Raw genomic sequence first — 19,970 nt, forward strand, 5'->3', positions numbered from 1 at the left:
CGACGCCGACGGCGAAAATCCGCTTGAAGTGTCCATATAATTGTTGTCGCAATAAAAAAACATCCCACAATAAATGGTCACAACGATAGTGCTGAGCGCATATACTAAGAAAAAAGAAAAAGAGCAGTACTCTGGAGCGTTTTGTCAGCCAAGGAAGAGCGGGCATGGCCTCCGAGACTGGAGGATTGCGCGAGCTCTCTATTGATAGCGCGCGTTCCAATCTTGGAGGCTATACAGAGAGCCACTGGAATCCAAGCCAGTGCAAAATCCAACATGGCGGCCTCCAAGATTGGGTAGCGCGGCTCGGAAAGAGTGATTTAGTCCGCAAAATCGAACTTTGGAGTCTCAATTCGTCCGAAAAATTGGGTGCGAAAATGCATGAACTCAATGGGAACCCTGACAGTGCATTTTTGAAGTCCGGAATATCCAGCAAGTCCAAATTTTTGGAGTCAAGCACCACCACGCCCACTTTCGCGGCAGTTATCGATTCCGTATCGTTTCACATTAAAGGAATGTGTAACGGGAACTCACTTCAAGATAGGGAAGGAACAAGGAACGTGTACAACACTAGGTGAGCTCATCAAATGAAGACGACAGCACAAGCCATGATGACGATCAACTAAAAGTGTTTATAGTAAACTGCTAGTGGTTGCATTAATCTGCACAGCAGTCGAAGTGCATGGGTTTGAGGCTTCAGTGAGTAGCCATAAACTTGTCTCGTGGCCCGAACGCAGTAGAAAATCCGGAATGAGAGTGTAGGCCTTACACAAGTAAATACAATAGACAGTTTTAGTTTAACGCGTTTAGCTTAACAAGCTCAGTGAAACTGCAGACATTTAGCGTAGGGTTGCCAACTTACTTGACTGAGTCAGGACGGCCCTATGTCCCAACCTTCGCTTCATTTTTTTTTCTACTGGATAACAATATTAATTGATTTCTTTTTTTGTCATGCCTGACAGCTTGTTCAAACATCCTACTTTTTTGTGTTCTGCTACACTGTCATAATAATCAGGGTAGTTTCGTTTCTGCCATGGGTCTAGTTCTGCTGTAGACCTAACCGTTCGCAGTACCTTTACAGTGCAACTTGTTATAAATTGCAACAAGGTAGGACTAAAAAAATTTGTTTAGCTTTGCTGCATGTAGAGACTGGTGGCTTCTAGCACTGACAGGGTCGGTCGTTATCCTTCCAAGAGGGACCCCTGAACACCGCAACATTATTATTATCACAGCTTGCTGATCTACCTTATAAGGAGCGAAACAACCTAATCTAGGCACCTCACCGGAAAAACCACTGGGGTTGCCTTTTAATACATGTTCAATTTTATTTAATAAACGTCTTTATCCCTCTCCCTGTCAACTGTCTCCCTGCCCCTCACTGCCTACTCATCTGAAGTCAGCGAACATTGCTACAGTAGAACCCTGCTGTTACGTTCCCTGGTGCTGTGTTTTCCCGGCTGTTGCGTCGTTTTCGGCCGGTCCCGGCACAGCTCCCATAGAATCCAATGCATTGGAAACCCCGCTGTTACGTCGCAACTGTGGTACCGTTCCCGCATCATACGTTGCGAACTGCCACCCCGCGCCGGCCTGAGCGGCCATTTTGACTTTTCATGTTGCTTGGCTTGGTTGCTTGACGATGGCATTGGCTGCTCAAAGTGCCAGGGGCGACACTTATGTCGTATTTTCGGTTTCCTCCAGCAAAAGTATGGCCCTTGAGATCCGTATTTGCTATATAAAGATGGTGTCTGTGATGCGTTGTGGCGCTAAAATTGGTTTTGGCTCATAGATGTTCCGTATAAAGTCCAAGGGCGATAACGCTGTCGCTGCGCACCGTATGCTGTATGTGCGAGTGAAAGCGTGCGAAGGGAGCCGACGACTGCATCTAAATCTCGCGCGCGAAGGAAAGAAAAGCAGGGAGGATGCGCGCCTTCTTCCGTTGTGCTCGAGGCACTGGCGAGGGAGCGAGGGGGGAGGGATAGCGGGCAGCGTTGTGCTCTTAAATGCGTACTGCGCGGCGGCGCGCGGTCCGTATCTTGAAAGTAATCTGCGTTGGGGGCAGAATCTACGCAGTGTAGGTGCGTCGGCGACTCGTAGCTTTGTGTGTGCTGTGTGTTCTCGGCACTCAGTTTGCGTTGAAGCGATAGACAACAGCACGAAGGCCACTTTACTCCCTTCTGCAGCGGTGCTTAAATTCCTCATGCCAGCATTTGACAGCGCATGTCTGCGCTCATCGAGTGTGATGTGTTCATGTTTGCCTGTGGGCGCTGACACCATGCTTGTTATATATAGTTAATAAGCGAATGTTTACAAGTTTATACGGACGATAAAACTACTATTCTTACTTTGTATAGCTGTCTACTATAATTTGATATCGCAATCGATACTTCGGCTGTCGGGCAAAACTACGACTTTTACTCACATGTAAGAATTTAAATAATATTGTGTGCATTTCAACACTACTCCCATTTCTCAATTTTTCCTGTTTCCCGGCTCTTGCGTTTTTTTTTTGTTTTTTTTCACGGTCCAGTGAAAAACATATCAGCGGGGTTCTACTGTATTTGGCTCAGAGCCAACAAAACTCTTTGCAGCAACTATGCCACCTTGACAACGAAAGTTTGGACAAGGGCAACAGTGTGAATGCTGGCAACTTTGTTTGCTTTAACCATGTTTCCAAAATCACAAGTGAAATACCCTACAGCATCCAAATTCTTGGTCGCCGATATGTTCCGACTCTATCAAGTACTATATGATGGGTGCCACATGGAAGTTCAAATTGAGCGAATCCGAATCGCACATTTTTTTTTTTTTTACTGCAACTTCACAAAAATCTTTGAAGCTTTCACACCAATTCCAACGGTGCACCATACGAAGTGCAGAGTGTTACGGCATTCTGTACCAGACCTGTGCATAGCGCAACATGTGTGTCAAAACTCTGTCTCGCCGTGTGGCCGACCAAGCTTACAGACTCGCTGAGAGCTCAAAGTTGCAATGTGAGCAGCTGCTAGGATTACTCACAGCCCTCGCAGCAGCAGCAGCGACCTGCGCACCGCCTGGTCATTAAAAAAAAAAAATTTTAATCTGGGGTTTTGCGAGCCAGAACCACACAACATGATTATTGACATGCGGTTTCAAGCTTAGCAGTGTGCCATAGCCACTAAGCTACCACAGCGGGTGCCTGGTCATCCGCCACGTGGGTTGGAGTGCTGCTGGCATAAGGCTATATGGGGTCTGTTCGAATTAACTGGTGCTAATGCTTAAGAGCTCAAATTATCAGTTGTTTTCACACATTGAGGTACACATGATTATGACAGGATAACAGCGTTAGTTCGAATCAACGAGATTCTACTGTATAACAATCCTCCTGAATTTTTCGTAATCATCAAGAACTTTTTGCTAGTTCTAAGATTTAAGGAATGTTGCATCAAGTTTTATAAAAAATAGGTTCCGTTACCAAAAAGTCTGTGCGCAGTTTAATTAGTGCATGCTATTAACCCCCTTCCTTTATCCCTCTTTTGTCATAGCCATGGGATTTTTACAAATATTGACATTCACGAGTGGGCAGGTATGGCATTGCACTACCAGCAGCATGTAGTGCAGTTACAAACCTGCGCAAAATTCAGCATTGCATTTATATAGTTGTAGCCACTAACCTTTAATAAAAAGCAGCAACAAAAATGCTTATTGTATAAGCAAAAATACACGCATTGCACCCATCAACACATGTGCTAGACTCACCAAATGTTGTATCATCATTTTCGTCATCTCCAGCTGCACCACTTTCTGTATCAACCGCATCAAATGTGATCTTCTTCTTCTTCTTTTTCTTCTTGGGAAGGTTGAAGTCCAAATCATCATCGAAAGCGCCATCCCGCTCCTCGTCCCTATCTTCATCAGCCGCAACAGACGATTCTTCCTTTGGTTCTGTTTCCTGCACATGTTTGTCAATTTCAAAATAAATTGTAACTGCACGTAGGGGCCATATTTTGTAACAAACTATTTCATTTTCCATTCTTTTCAACATTCCTAACTGGCTAGGACTCTGGCACATGTCATAGTAGCAGAAATCTGACATCCAAATGCAAATTTGAAATTCCACATTGACATTCCAGAAAAAATTGACAGATCTTTCTTAATTGAACCCATAGTTACAGATGCTAGTACAGGTTCAAGGCTAAACACAAAAAAAAGCATTCTATCTAGTATGCAGCAACATGTCATATCACAACAAAAAAGCATAATTAGCAACACTCATTAATGCACAACCATAACTTAATTTCACAAATAGGACAGAGAATTCAAGAGAAATTTTAAAAACAAAAAAATATGTTCTAGATTAGTCAGTACACAATTCCAGATAGAACTCCAGTAATATTTTGCTGACCAATTTTTCCGACATGGCTGGGGTTGCAAAAATGTCTAAATAGGCGGGTCCAAGAAAATGAGGTTCATATAAAAAATATCACTTTTTTTTTTTTTTTACAATGCCAGCTGTACAAATAGAATTCGTTAACACTTTTGCTCAGTGCTGTCTGTTAGTGAGATGCGATATCTACAATTTCACAATGGTCAATGTTATGGCAGAGTTTCACATTTCCTCATCGCACAGCCCTATGTGCATCATACATTGTCGTAATGCCACAAAGTGCAGATGTCGCATGCAACCGTAAGTGCATGATGCTGACAATTTAGGACATGTCATGTGAACTCATCCCAGGGCTTTCTTCCTACACATTAGAGAGTTTTAGAATAGGGGCCCCAAACGTTTTGGGGCCCCAAAGAAATAGCGTCGACACCACAGCGCATGCGCGAGTTGCAAACTGCGTTTCGATTTTGCGTTGGGCACGCTATTTCACCGATTTAGCAGGAGCCCCAAAAGCTTTGCATCAACAAACATGGCGGCACCCATCAAAGCGACGGCTCTCCGAGTACCAAACTGGACTTGATTCGTGGTAACGCGCGAAGTTCGTAAGCTAGGAGAAGTGACTGCGGTTATCGCTTTCTGTCAACTAACGTGTGTAATGAAGATTGATTCATTAGACGCTGCTGATTCCGAATTCAATTGTCGATTTCATGGCTCGTAGGCCTAACCTGGATTAACTTGGCTGGTGAAGGCACGTAAAGTTGGTTACTCAAAATTAAGCACAACAAATCGCTTGCTGCTAGTAGAATAACCTCTCAATTGTATTAAACGCAAAACCACAAAAGTCAACATTACTCTTCTTATCATAAAATGGTATAGTTTATTTTAATATTTATAATAGTTTTTCTTTGACATCGTAGTGGCGCTGCAAGCTCGAGACGCTATTCGCAAACGCAAAGCCCAGTTCTAAAACTCTTCACTCCTGCATTCCCCAATGCTAACACCCGCAAAGCTCTTTGGGGCCCCTATTCTAAAACTATCTATTAACTATTGCCATTCTGTCCTGTGAGCACACCAATGAATCGCACTCACAGCAACTGTCAGCTGATTGCTGGCAGACTGCCACTTCTACGGCCACAAGTCTAGCCCGTGTGCATGATCTGCATCTCTATCATTGGCGAGAACTACTGAGAGCAAGAAATTAGCAGCACTCCGGCTGCGAGCACTCCAAGTCTTAACTAGTGCTGCTTGATTGGGAGTTGACGAAAGTTATGATTTGGCGAGGAGGGGACGAAAATCTCTTCGCAGCAGCTACCGTATTTATTCGATTATAAGGCGGTCATGATTATAAGGCGAGGGTGGTGCCAGTTGTAGGAGCTAGAAAAAAAAAAAAAAAAAATCGCCTTATAATGTGGCTTCACGGCATCACAATGCGCGCGGCCGTAAAGCCACACTATAAGGCGAAGGTCGAGCTGCCGTGAAGCTACTCCTAAAAGCAAAATTCGGGGGGTGACTTCGATGCTAAAGATTTTGGGCAAAAAACCTTGCCTTATATTCGAATAAATATGGTATATATGGTACTCAGAAAGCAGAGAAACCTTCTTGCCAATGTAAACGAGGGTACAAGTGACAAAGTGAACTGTGGAAAAATGCATAAAGTGACCGTACAGGAAGTGCAGCATCCATATCTTCTAAGCTGAATGGCTTCTTTTTCTTCTTTTTCTTTTTCAGTCCAGAAAAGTCATCCAAGTCCAGAGTGGGATCTGCACAAACATACAAAAAAAGCACCACTGCTTTTGGACTGGAAAAAAAATGTGGCCCTTACCGAGTCGACAAATGGCGTGCAAGCAATGAACTTATCTAATGTCCAATTCCAGCAGTTTGCCACAGGTAATTTATCCTTGGCGAACTTCTGAAATTGCTGTGCACACTGGTGCATTGGGGTCAATCAAACCAAACCACTTCCATACGTACTAGACGGTATAAAACTGATGCACAAATGTGAAAATCCTACCGGATGCAGTCAATTTCGACTGTCACTTTTAAAGTATTGTGTACCTATACCTAGAAGGTGCACATTACCTCGGCATTTCCATAGCACTGACACTGCAACAGACTAATTATTTTTAGTAGGCATACTTCTTTCAGGAACACTCAGACCTTGCGTGCCTGCCTTGGAATTTGGGCATTGCACAATTGCTATGTTACTCTAGCAGCCTAGGCCACACAAAATGTTACTCTAGAGATTACAACACTTTGTTTCCATTTAGATGGGACTGCCTGCCAAGTTCTAAGCTATTATAGCTATTATAGTTTTTCAAAATTCCTATCCTTGTTGGGCACATTTCGATTCTCTCTCACAGAAGAAAATGCAAAAAAATAATAGCTTCACAATAACATTTACCGTCATCTGAAAGCAATTTACCGATACCTTCAGTTATATATATATTTTTTTCAATCAGCCCATAACTGCAACACATGATCACGAAGCATAATTTGCTCACCTCTCATTCATTTTTCATGTTGCCAACACCTCAAGAAGTGTTACCTGTCATGTGGATTCTGCAAGGCTGGATGGCATGCAATCTTCATATTAAAAGTATGATCACTCATTTGATATCCCATTTTCTCCTTGTTATACTTAATAATATGGTGCGATCAAATGTTCTTTCTCATGAGCTCAAACGAGGAAACATTACTGCCATGCCCAAGAAAGGTGACTGTTCCTTAAAACATTGTATAGCTCTGTATTTACTGCTGGCCTCACTTAAAGGGACACTAAAGGCAAATATTAAGTCAAGCTAAAGTTATAGAATAGTGCTCAAAAATGTCTAAGGCGCCAATATTATCGCGAACAGAGCTTTAGCAATCAAGAAATTGAAGTAAACGCAGGACACGATTAGAGACTACTCCGGAACATTCATGTACTAGCCTGATGACAAAGGCACTTGTGATAATTCTGTCACTAGTACTCAACCATTCGTAATAAAAAAAGATCACTGTATTGCATTATAGGACGAAAGAAAATGCTACTTCTCCAGTTCTGTTTTATTTTTAGAAAAAAGAACTCATTGATGTTACCCTTGACAACAACGCAGGCAGTCCAAAGATTTCGTTTTCTCCACTCTGTGCCGCACGCTCTTTCGCGTTTTAGTAGTTTCGTTATCACATAGTGCTGCGCTAGTTTTCCTGGCTTGCGAAACTCGCACAAACTGCAAGTAGCAGAGAATGCCATGTCCATGTGATGTCACAGAATTCACGAGCGGTCCACGCCACTTGACCAAGAGCAGCGCCATCTGTCGGGCGCCGTTTTACTCACCGACGGAAGCAAAGGACGGTGATGACTTATGCAACGTCAACACTCCCCATTCGGGGGTTGGCGATTTGAACTGCACTAAAGGTATACGGACTTTTCCTGTGCAATTTTCTCACAAACTAAGCCTTTTCTTGACACGAAATAAGTGTTGAGAGGTTTCTGGAATGGTATTTTAACAGTCCACGTCGACTTAGTATTTGGCTTTAGTGTTCCTATAATTCTCTGACCATGTCCAAAGTGCTATCTGTGTGAGAAAAGTTAATCACAGTAAAAACAGAACATTTTGCTTTGGTTGTACAGTCACTTAATCAGCCTAGTGATTATTAATAAGCTTTTGCTGCCTCTAGTAACAGAGCAAGGAGAGAGGTTTACACTACAGACCCTCGAAATACAGCAGACTACCATTTAATTACAGTACCTTGAATGTCACAAAGGCAGCGTACATGCTGACCAATGGCAGAAATACTCCAGAAAATTTTGTATCAAGACTAAATTATGTCAATCAAGTTTGTGCAACTAAGCTTTTTCCTTGAACATCAGGTCCTCACTTACTGCTTTACAAAGCCTTAATGAAGTTGCTTGTCCACAGCCAAAGCTATTAAGCTTGGTTGCAAGAACCAATGTTATGGCAGAGACAAAACTTTGCCTAGGAATCTTCTTTTGATAGTAACAGAAAGATATTGCCAAAATAGCTGATAAACCAGCAAAAAATTTTACCACGCTTCACATAGTTATGCCTGCATTCCACTTAATTTCTCACAGTGTCTCCGAGGTGGTGCTACAGTAAAATTTAAAAAATTAAATTATGGGGTTTTACGTGCTGTTGTGTCTGGCAGTCCTTTGGGGCAAAGGAGGCCTCACCGACACGATGTAAAGCTGTGGAGTGCTCTTTACGCTTGTCGTTTCTCACGGCCGGGGAGCGTCACCGTCACCTGGGACTGATGGATGAGCAATTAGTCCCCAGGCTGAAATGGGTCATCGGCCTCGTGCGTCGTTAAAATGGCAACGTCGCTCTTGGTGCGTTTCCGTGAAGCACCAGCGCCCGCCCAAACTGCGACGAGGCCTGGCGCTGACTGTAACGCGCCAACCAGGAACCCTTCCGAGACAACAGCCACCGCCCTCAGGGGCCACCGCTCTCAGGGGCCACCGCCCTCTCCCTGAAAACGCTGGCTTCCGCGAAATGACCGTCGCGGAGAGGCGATTAATTCTTGCAAGGGGCCAGCGTCGAGCATTCCCGTGGGAACCACGTCAATGTTTGGTTCCCAAGGTGTCACCCGTTGCCTGGTGTGCGGGGGCGATCAGGCAACATTGGAGGTGGAACCCGATGGAACGGGGACACATCATGGGCGGGATATGGCGAACTGGTCGAAGATGGTCATTGGCTAAGAAGAACTGAAGTGCATTCCCTCGCCGAGTGAAAGACGGAAATGAAAGGGCTAAAAAAGCGGAACTTCGAGTGTTGTGCAGACACTCGGAAATTTAAACGCTAGGACATGCAAAGACATTGGAATGTAGACAGCTCCAATATCATAAGCCCTTCTTGTAATATACGATGTACATTTGTATATAAAACCGTTTTCTGATCTCACTTGACCTCTCCTTCTCCCGGTACCTGGCACGTCATCATCCATGGAATCTTCGTGGCCGAGTGCCAAAACCACGATCTGATTGATCGTGGTTTTGGCTACGATCTGAGTCCCCCACTACGATGACTTCAGAATAATTTGGACCACCTGGGGTTCTTTAACATGCACTTAAATCTAAGTACACGGGTGTTTTCGCATTTCGCCCCCATAGAAGTTTGGCTGCTTTGGCCAGGATTTGATCCCGTGAACAGTACAACGCAAAAGGTGGACTATCCTCGCATGATTTTTTACATGAAATATTTCCAGAAATTCCCATTTTGTCACTTGCAAGTAGTTCAGATAATACAGTCTTCAATGATTAAAAGTTTATTTGGAGCATGATTGTGCGCAAAGAAAGATTTCATTTAAGGGCAGTTTACGATGAAAGGTGCATAAGGTACATTGTTGTTGGCTGAAGCAAATGTACATCACCATGGCCCAAAAAGCATACACGGCCACAAACTTGAGTTATTTCACACGCTGAGGACCATGCACATTGTGCATCTCACAATGTGCATCTCAAAACTGGCTTTTGCAGTGTTGGTAATCCAACACATGGGCTTGAATCATGTTTTTAATAGTCATTGTTACTTTTATATAAATGCGTTATCAATGACTACAGGAACTCAATTTGAAATGTGCCTTTATCAAAATGGTATGGTGCCAAGCATAATCTTGGATACACAGCTCAACTGACTGACTGCAGCTGGTGTTGACTGGTAAAATTTGCACTTGAAGCAGGGCTGTGCATAAGTAATGATTCGTTTTCTCAATGCTAATGCCTTTTGAAACTTTTTGCGTTCGAACGCAGCTACTCATGAACGCCAAAAGTGTTGAAAAAGGCATCACTACAAAATAGAGGCCCAGATCTATGTCAACTGCTGTGCCAACGGCACATCATCTGAAACTCACCATCATCCTTATCCTCACGGTTCTCTTTTTCAGCATCCTCCTTTTCAATGCCATTCTCTGCTTGAGCCACATCAGCTGCGCTGCCATCTTCCAATGCACTGGGGTCAAAAGGAGTCTTCTTTTTCTTTTTCTTCTTCTTCAATGATGGATCGAAGATCTGCAGAAGAACCACCAACTATTTTAGGTGACCGCTTTCAAAAACTGTTTTCTAGTTTTCCGTTATACAACTGGATAAGTCACCTTAAAGGAGTACTGACATGCCATTTTCATACTTTTCATTTTTTTTTTAAATCAATAAAACTCATCAACCATAAAACACTAGAGAAAATATTGGCAAGCCTCAAAGCACACTAAACAATGTACTATAATAGCTTTTGTATGATCCAGTTCCGGTTTTGTTTTCCAAGAGCTGCATGTGTCATGTTGTGATGCAGAAAGTGTTAACGTGAGAGCAGAACACTGACATTTTGGCATTTGTTCCAGCTCGTTTGGTCTGCTACTAATCCAGAGCGATTGCCAAAACATCATGATGTTCTGTTCTCGCATGACCAACTTCTGTGTCACGACATCCATGACATAAACACCTCCTCGGAAGCAAAACTGAAACTGGTTTGTAGAAAAGTTTATCATAGTTAAGTATTTAGGAAGTACTTTATTTAGTTTTGAGGTCGAGAACCTTCATTTCAAGCAAAAAATGAAAGTGAAAACTGTCATGTCAGTATTCCTTCAACAAACATTTGGCCAATACTTATTTTGAGGACATGCATGCAGCAGATCAGCCTAGAAGTGATAAGCTGTACCCTAAACAATTTACATGGTATTATGCTGCGAAAAGTGCAACCGTAACAAGCAATTCTTGCTGTTAGAGAACTCTTTTTTGTGACCGCCTTTCATTTTTCTGCGCATGCCCCCTACTGTATATACAAACATGATGTAGCAACGGCAATAAAATATTGTTGGAAGTCAGCACAGTGTTTGTCGTCTCTATCAGTCCTTGTCCTTTCACGCTGTACGTCGTTTACCATGAATTACCAACTAGCCCAAGCAACCACCCTCAAGCAATACTAGTAAATCACTACCACTGTTAGACGAGTGATTTATCAAAGCAGTGGCAAGGTCTTTCACAGAATATGTCAATGGTAAGTACAGTAACCCATACAAGCTCCAAAGCAACAAGGCATCCTCAACAGCCACTATGCTCATGCACGTACGTCCCTCCGTACCTAAAGTCAATTACGCAAGTCTCCAATTTCACGCCCATAAGAGATCTTCATCAATAAGGCTTATGCAAATTCAACTTACGCACCAAACTCTGTAGCAAAATGGTAATGATCCAACATTTTAACATGCACTAAATGCAGCCTGCACTGCCGCACAGATATAATTTAGTCTGGCAATGTTCTTTTGAAAGTAGGAGAATGGCCATACAGGCATTAGATATCACAAACTACTGCAAAGCATTGCTTTTGGTGCTTTTATTTGCCAAATACGTAAACAAGAGTTGTCTGCTCAGGGCAGTTTAGGGGGACTGTTAATAACTCTTTCCTTACCGAGCCCAAAGAAATAGACGATTCTTAAATTGAGACACTGTTACACATTGCCGTTTGAATTCTTGCACGAGCACAGTGTGAAAATGCTGCACTTTTAACTATTTGTCAGATTTGACAATTTTCAGCCACATCGGGAAGTCTGGAAAAATAAAACTTCGACAGGGGGTATTGTCAAAACTAGCCTCCAGTGCTCCTAGCACTTCCCCAATCAAACAACGAAAAATTTGTACTTTGGTCAACTTAAAGCCCCTCCAAACACGTTTTTGCCTAACAAGTTAAGCACTGCCAACCTACCCTCCTCCCTCGCTCACCCCCTCAGCTTCTAGCACCAAGCGGAACTTATGTAGTCCCAATTTCTAAGCGGAAGCGACGTCACCGCTGTATAGAGATGTGACCGTGCAACCAGCAAAAGTTCAGGAACTGTATATCCGGGAAGCGGAACTGGTTTGAGTGACAAAATCAAGAAACAGCAGGGCATAGCAAATGTTGGCGCTACTTAGCAAACACGGCGGTGGCACATGGATGGAGGGTCTTCAGGTCAACTCAGCAACATAATCTTTAAATGACACCAGCAGTGAAAACACAGAAGCTTCTGTTGGGTTGTCCAATTTGCTGATATGACATCTATGCCGTTTTTATGTCTCGCACATCGATACATGCTCAAGAGTGCGTGTTGTTTTGACAATTGCTCTTAACTAATATCAACAGCAACCTCATTTTTCCCCAGGTTATTTTTATCCATCAGTGTTTTCGACATCGCATGTACAACTTATTACAAGCAATGCTTCTAGTTCACAAGAGGTTGATGTAGATTTCAGACCAACCTTCAGCACAAGCTTGACTAACAGTCTAGTATCTTATGTTTTGAACAATGCCTCTGCAAATGCCTATACTCATTACTGGGCAACACTGTACATTAGCGTACAGTACTGTAGTTTTGCAATAAGCACGTGAAGGCTTCAGTGCCAGTTCAAGGTGCACGACTACTTGACTTTCCCATTGTAATGTCAATCCCTTTCTAGCATGATGGTTAGTAGTGTCCGAGAGATGCTAATCACATTTAATGTGATTAAATGTAACACAATGGCTGAAACTTACTTTCCGCCAGGCATTTCTAAAGCCTAGAAAAATGGAGCCATGATGGCTGCAATGTGAACTAACTACCAAAACAATAAAAATAGTGGTAGGGCTTGGTCACTCAGTCTTCATCTAGCTCGACAACAATAGCAATTTAAACAAGCCTGCTGTTGGTGGTTATGGACACTCCACATTGCATCGCTTAGCTACACTGAAAATATCTAGGATAGATTCTCAATAGTGTACATGACATAGCCCCAAAGCAGAGTTTAGTACTTTTGAATATTTAAAGGTCACCCCCAACACCAGTTTCACGTAGCACGTATATTTTCAATCAGTTTGAAGGGCCATTGAATCTATTTTTCAAAATTCAAGGGTTGTCAAGAATTTGAAGGTGTACATACCCTGACTTCATCAACTTCAGAAGAAATTTAAGACTGATAGACTTCGCGACAGACGCTGGCCATGCTGTCTGGCCATGTCACCTCAACCTTTCTCTCACCCCCAGTCCATCCCTGCTCCATTACTTCCAGCCTAAAACTGGGAAATGCTCACATCTGCTTCTGGAAGCATAGAGGACCATTCACCTAGCAAGCATACATTCTGTGCTATTCATGCCAGCCAGATCACATCTACACATTTCATAGCCATGTCGCATATTCTACATATTGACCCCACGCTTATACATGGACACAAGCCACACACTACTAACAATGCATAAATTTGAACAATTCTGTACACAAACATGGTTCAATTAACTAACAGCAGTAATTAAACATTGCATGTATCCCTCATCCAGTTCAATGCTGTGACACTGGAGCACAGGTAATGGCTGGAGCTATGCTAGGCCAGCATGGCTCAGCATAACTGTACAATGCAACTTTTGCAATGCACACCATCACATGACATTACAACTGTGCAAGCAATGGCGACTGCTACAATCAACCAAATTGACAGTATCAGTAATGTAAAACCTAATTCCTGCATTATGGACATTTTTTAAACCACCAGAAAGCCTACTTTTCTGCAGGTGCCTTTGTGCACAGATCCCCAGTGCTTGCTTCAGTGCAACCAGTGCAGTCGTAAATATGACAGCACCTGTGAAGCTTTTTAACATATTTCCTCTTCGTTGGGCAGGACAGTGACTCTAGCACTGATGCGACTGCTAGCGCCCCACCGCATGCGCGCAAGCAAGTCATGTGGGTATTCAGCTGCATAACATCTACTTCCATTTATGCCCCAGCAAGCACCATAAAATGAATAAAAGTCTTTTCTAGCAAAGCCCACATTCGGCATTCAAGTTTTCCGATTTTCTGGTGCCCGCTATAATGAAGGACACAATGGAGCAATATATTGGCGATGCACTGTGAAAATCAGTAGTCACAGAATTACAATCTAAATTGCGTACAATATTTATTTCGGCACTATTATCAACAGCGATGACAAAGGTGCCAAAAACCTGTTTCAATACTTCATCACGACCACAGGAAACACATTATGGAACAAAGTTCTACAGGGGCTAAACACACTTATATGGGATATTGGAACGTAATCTTTGCGTTTCAATTTTTCAAAGCAAGGAACTACGAAGTCCACACCACCTACACTATCATTACCAAAGTGTAATTTATTTCAGAGCATTCTTGCGCAGTTGCTTCGGCTAGAACAATGTCGACCATTATTACCAAATTCGAAAAAATTATGAGACACCGGTGACCTGGCATTTTTAGCAGTGTGCGGAGAATTTGGTTCGGCAACAATGCTGGCAATGAGCCGCTTTACGATTCGGCCGCATGACTAGGTCAAGCAACATGTGACATGGACTACGTCAAGAGCATGTCAACGTGACGCAATCAAATGGACATCTAACGAAGGCGCGACATGCCGGTACACGTCAAAAAGTGAACACAAAGGCTGTCCATACTTTGTGGGTTCGCGCATGTTCAAAGAACTACACGGAGATGCAAGTCAGCGTGTCCTTCGGGCTACACACACGTAGGCTTCAACGCTGACATATTGCTACAGGCAGCGCCTAATTCGTCGACCATAAGGCAAGCAGTATTCTGATGTGTCAAGACCTACGTGCGGTAGTCGCATGTTTTGAGCTACCACTACGAGGTCTTTAGGTAACATTTATCCGCTGTCTCGAGGGTTTGGACTTACCCAGCTAGCGACAAGGCTTCTGCTAAGCCTAACCACGACGAATATTTTTCAACAGGCAGGATTCTGTTTCACCGCTACAACAGATGATCGATAAAACTGATTCGATAAGATTCGTATCGTCAACCACATCCTGATTAAACCCACATTCAAAGTGATCTTCACGTGGTGCAGATGTTTGAAAGCTACTGCACTTCATATAACAACGCTATGATTCCGAAGCAAGCAGCGATGCAGATGCAAAGTTTCCTCACACTTTCGTCGTCTGCCATGCTGGAGCGAAGATCGGTAACCAACAAGTTTGAACAAAGAAAATTCGAATACCGCAAGGTGACCGACCCCGACGGGCAAGCTGCAACAACGAACGCGCACCAAACCCGACCCGGCTACCACGAAACTTCGCCGACTTGGTGCCGAGATTACATGTGCATGCAAAGCGACCAAAGCGACTACAGGCGGCGACAGGAGCAGAACGGGCAGAACCATCAGGGGCCGGAAACGCCCTATACCTCCTTTGGGACACTCGGTCCCATGCCGATACTCGTTTTCGTTTCCCGGGGCTTTAGCAGATACGCGGCGGCAGCGCCGCTTGTACCACTGGCGGTTGCCGGACATATTATTGCAAATAATGCACAAACAAACAAAAAAAAATTCCTTCATGACGTCACTGATGAGGTCTGAAGGTAGAAGGAGAGGCCGCACAGCTGGGAGGAGAAGGCCTGCCACGTAAAGCCATGGAAGCCCTCCTTTTCCACTTATCGTGCAAGCGGGCTTGTGTTTGTAGGTCCGCTGGCCGCGCGGCGACATTGGCCAAATCGCGGAGCAGAACCCGCTCAAGTGTGCCGTGTTTACGAAGCGCTGTCTTTCTGCCGCGTTTACCTTGCAAGTTTCTATTCAATCTTACAGCGAAGCTGTAAATTTACAGGTTTACAGCTGTAAACCTCTCGTTGGTGGGAAAATTTCGTGGAGTAAACACAAAACGCCAGGTTAATTAGGCAAACGGCATATCTTAATATATATGCCTTTGCAATAGGGCATATATGTGCCTTATTAAAATTAAATTTGGGGTTTTACGTGCCAAAACCAGTTCTGATTATGAGGCACGCCGTAGTGGGGGACTCCGGAAATTTGGACCACCTGGGGTTCTTTAACGTGCACCTAAATCTAAGTACACGGGTGTTTTCGCATTTCGCCCCCATCGAAATGCGGCCGCCGTGGCCGGGATTCGATCCCGCGACCTTGTGCTCAACAGCCCAACACCATTATGTGCCTTATTGCAAAGTAAGATATGCCGTTTGCCTTCAATTGTTAACCTGGCGTTTTGTGTTCACGAAATTTTCCCAAACGGCATATCTTACTTTGCAATACGGCATATATATATATATATATATATATATATATATATATATATGCCTTATTGCAAAGTAAGATATGCCGTTTGCCTTCAATTGTTAACGTGGTGTTTTGTGTTTACTCCACGAAAAATAAGTACCGTGCGCTAACCAATTGCGCCACTGGGGACTAAACTCCACGAAATTTTCCCACCAAAGAGAGATTTAAAATTGAATAGAAACTTGTAATATATATATATATATATATACCCAGTACGTGATCTTTTGGGTGAAGGCAACTGGTCAATAAACCCACATATGTGGCATCACTTGCCGGATTCGTGGCCGTCGTTATGTAATAAATGAGAAGAAAGGGTCTCGAATCCGGCAACACCGATGCCTTTAGGTAACATATGTGGGCTTATTGACCAGTTGCCTTCACCCATAAGATCACGTACTCGTGACGCCTGCGGTAGAAAGGATGTTCCACATCGGCCCCCAAGGTTTGTGAGTGGTGGCGTTGGCTAACACTCCCAGGGTTAGTTGTACTAGTAAAACATAAATACCACAGTAAGTGGATGGGAAAACGGCGCCGCGGTAGCTCAATGCTAAGAGCATCGCACGCGTAATGCGAAGACGTGGGATCGTTCCCCACCTGCGGCAAGTTGTTTTTTTTTTTTTTTTTATCCACTTTAATTTCCGTTAATTTATCATTTCTTTATTTCAATTAGCGAGTACAAGTAATTTCCCCTATGTTTCCCTTGGCGTCTATGTATGTTGGCTTCCTATGATACGATTAATAAAATCGTCACTAATTAAAGTATAATATATACTTAGTGACGTCACCAAGCTTTCGTATATGAAAGGGAGACCCGTCTAGCAACTCATTCAGTTCATTCTAAGACTGCCGTGAGTAGACCACGGAAATTAAAGACACCAGAAGAACAGCGTGAATACAGCGCTCGACCATGTGTGGTGTTTGATAAAGCTTCGCTGGACATTCACGTTTGCAGGGCGGAATGGCGGCCAATTTTTTAAATCACTGGGGCATCACTCGTACACACCAGCGCCTAGCAATTACGAGAAATATTTATACAGCAAACCGTTGTTAACCAACAATATTTGCTGTTAAAATGTTACATTTTGTGAAAGTAGTCGCTTTGAAATAACTTGTGGTTAAGTTTCGGGCTACGGTTCAACTATTCCACAGGTACAGGGGCGCCAGCTTAAAGAAAATAACTTCCTGGCACCATCATTCGTTAATTTTGTTTGTGTGTTGTGAAGTGGATCAACTAAAGCTGGCTGATTTATTCTCAGTCAGCCAAAACTTAAGACAAGAAAAAGTCGGACGTTTTCAGTTTATTCACACATTTCGTACTGGAGAAAGTCTGACCTCCATGCAGTGCGAAAGTGTCAATCTACCGAAGCAATTTTCATTCACAACGGAAACCATAAACACCACGGCTGCGTCTTTCTTTCTTTTCTTTTTTTTTACCTTGGCTGTGCATGTCGACAAAGAGTGAACAAAATGTATAGCCCAAAAAACACGCACTCAAGCCCTTCATTACAAGTATTTCATCGGCAGCAGATGGGCTGCCGTCATGACGATTGAGTGGAGTGACACTGCTCTTATGTCAGTCCACTCAGGCTTGCACACAACTGGTTTACTCATGCAAAATGAATACCTGCTCAGAAAATAGAGTGAAATACTTGTGCTTACCTGTGGTCATTAGGAAACCTGAAAAACTTCGCAAAATTGGAAATCCCGGTTTTAGAACACCACACAGCCACTCAAGACATGCGATGTCTTGTGTGGCTGTGTAAGGACACTAGTGTAATACGTTGTTTCAGATATGTAGATGATTATCTTGTATGCACCGAATACAGCAGACTTTGTGCTACGACTGTCAAGAGTGTGTTAAACATGTTCCAAGAGGCACACAGCGGCCTCTCTTTCACGCACGAACTACCAAAAGACTCGAGAATACAGTTTCTGGACCTTAAAATAAGCCTAACACAAAGTCACACATGTTTGTCATATAAAAGGAGAGGGGAAAAACAAATCTTGCGCTACGACTCGAGCCATTCAAAGGTTATAAAAAGAGGAATAGCTAAATCAGCTATCGAACAGGCAATTAAGAAGTCCTGCATTCACGCAGTCGCAGATAGCCTTAGCACACAGATTAACAGACTAAAGTGGATACCCCGACAACATGATAGTGCAGATTGGAGAGCAAATGATTACGCAAATCACCCGGCCGAAAATACGAGACAGGAATAACAAGGACAAACATAAGCGAGCTGTAGTTGTCCCTTACGTTCACAACCTCTCACACCGCCTAAAGAAGGTGGCAGAAAGGCACGACGTAAAAGTGCTCTTCTCAGCACCGATCAAGAGGGCTTTGCAAGAAAGTGAACTCAGAGAACAAAAAAGCGCAAGGACCATGTAACGTAACACACGCACAAAAATACGTAACCTGTGAAAATAACGTCGTGTACAAGATCCCGCTAAAATGCGGTAAGGTATACGTGGGCCAGACGGGACGCTGTCTGAACGACAGGCTCAGAGAACATCGGTACGCATGCGAACAAGTAGCAGCATCCAGCAATCTCGCCATGCATCGTAGAACGTGCAAATGCACAGCTCACTTTGACAAGACGACAGTTGTCGCTAAAGAAAAAGACAATATAACTAGGGAAATGCGAGAGGCTTTAGAAATAGAAGAAGAAAAGGACAACTGCGTGAGCACGCCTTCAATCATACTAACAAAAGCCGAAATCACCTACACAAAGAATGCATACACACACAGAATGCACTGTTAGAATCATAACCAGAAACGTGCGTACGTGGTCTGAGTGTTTCTGCTGTAATCATAGTTCACGCAGTCGCAATATGGCGCTGTGTGCTTTAAATACTGTATAATGATCTGACAATAAATCAGTTGGTAGTTTGCGCTCCCGTGTGTCACTTCGTGCCCGCTTCATTTCAGTGTCTGTTCCATCCCTGTGGCGTCCTACTATACTTAGCGCAAGAAAAAATGAATGCACACCAACTAGCCCAATTCATAGCTCATCAAAGAATGTGCCCGGCCGATTCGGGACGCAACAGGATGAAGCCCTTTCTTTGAAGGTTAGCGATACAAGGCTGGCGGATGAGTAAATTTCTGTATCCTCGAGGAAAGCCGTACATCTCGAAGTGCCGGTAACACGTTCGGACAGTTGCAGCAGCGGTCCGCGAACTTGGCCACACAGATTCATTCCATTCCTTAACATGCCAGTCACTATTTTTGCAGCCATCTACTGCACACGTCTTCAATTCACATGAGTCAATCAAGCATAATTGGAGCACAGTGTCTTAGTGAAAACTCAGTTGCATTTCCGACAGCTGATCGCACAGAAGCAAGGTAGAAGCGGTAATGGTTTCGTATTAGTGCGCGGTCGCTGAGGAGACGTATGGCGCGCCGCCGTGAGTGCCATCTCGTTTCTCTAAAACAAACTGCTCCACGAAAAGGGTACAATAGAATTTTCCCGCTGCTTTTCCTATGTCATCGAAATTGCCGATGATATTACCCTGCTTATCTTTCAGTGCATACATTTTGTCTTGTCCTATGCCCAGTTTTCTTCTCACTGATTTCACGCTGC

The 19,970-nt window shown here is 43.5% G+C and overlaps 1 protein-coding gene across 2 annotated transcripts in view; it reads right to left on the reverse strand.

Moving 5' to 3' along the window:
* LOC119433203 (eukaryotic translation initiation factor 2 subunit 2-like) overlaps window positions 1-15,444 on the reverse strand; it is a 42,087-nt gene extending 26,643 nt beyond the window's left edge. The window contains exons 1-4 of one of the 2 annotated variants that reach the window (XM_037700368.2): window positions 15,252-15,444; window positions 10,211-10,367; window positions 6,026-6,120; window positions 3,733-3,925 (exon numbers count right to left, since the gene is read on the reverse strand). In XM_037700368.2, coding sequence (XP_037556296.1) covers window positions 3,733-3,925; window positions 6,026-6,120; window positions 10,211-10,367; window positions 15,252-15,269 — 463 coding nt within the window. In that variant the 5' untranslated portion in view covers window positions 15,270-15,444. The remainder of the gene's footprint in view (window positions 1-3,732; window positions 3,926-6,025; window positions 6,121-10,210; window positions 10,368-15,251) is intronic. The other variant, XM_037700361.2, reaches the window with a different exon arrangement.
* Window positions 15,445-19,970: the final 4,526 nt, after the last annotated feature.

The sequence above is a fragment of the Dermacentor silvarum genome, chromosome 1 (genome assembly GCF_013339745.2).
Source record: "Dermacentor silvarum isolate Dsil-2018 chromosome 1, BIME_Dsil_1.4, whole genome shotgun sequence".
Classification (NCBI taxonomy): Eukaryota; Metazoa; Arthropoda; class Arachnida; order Ixodida; family Ixodidae; genus Dermacentor; species Dermacentor silvarum.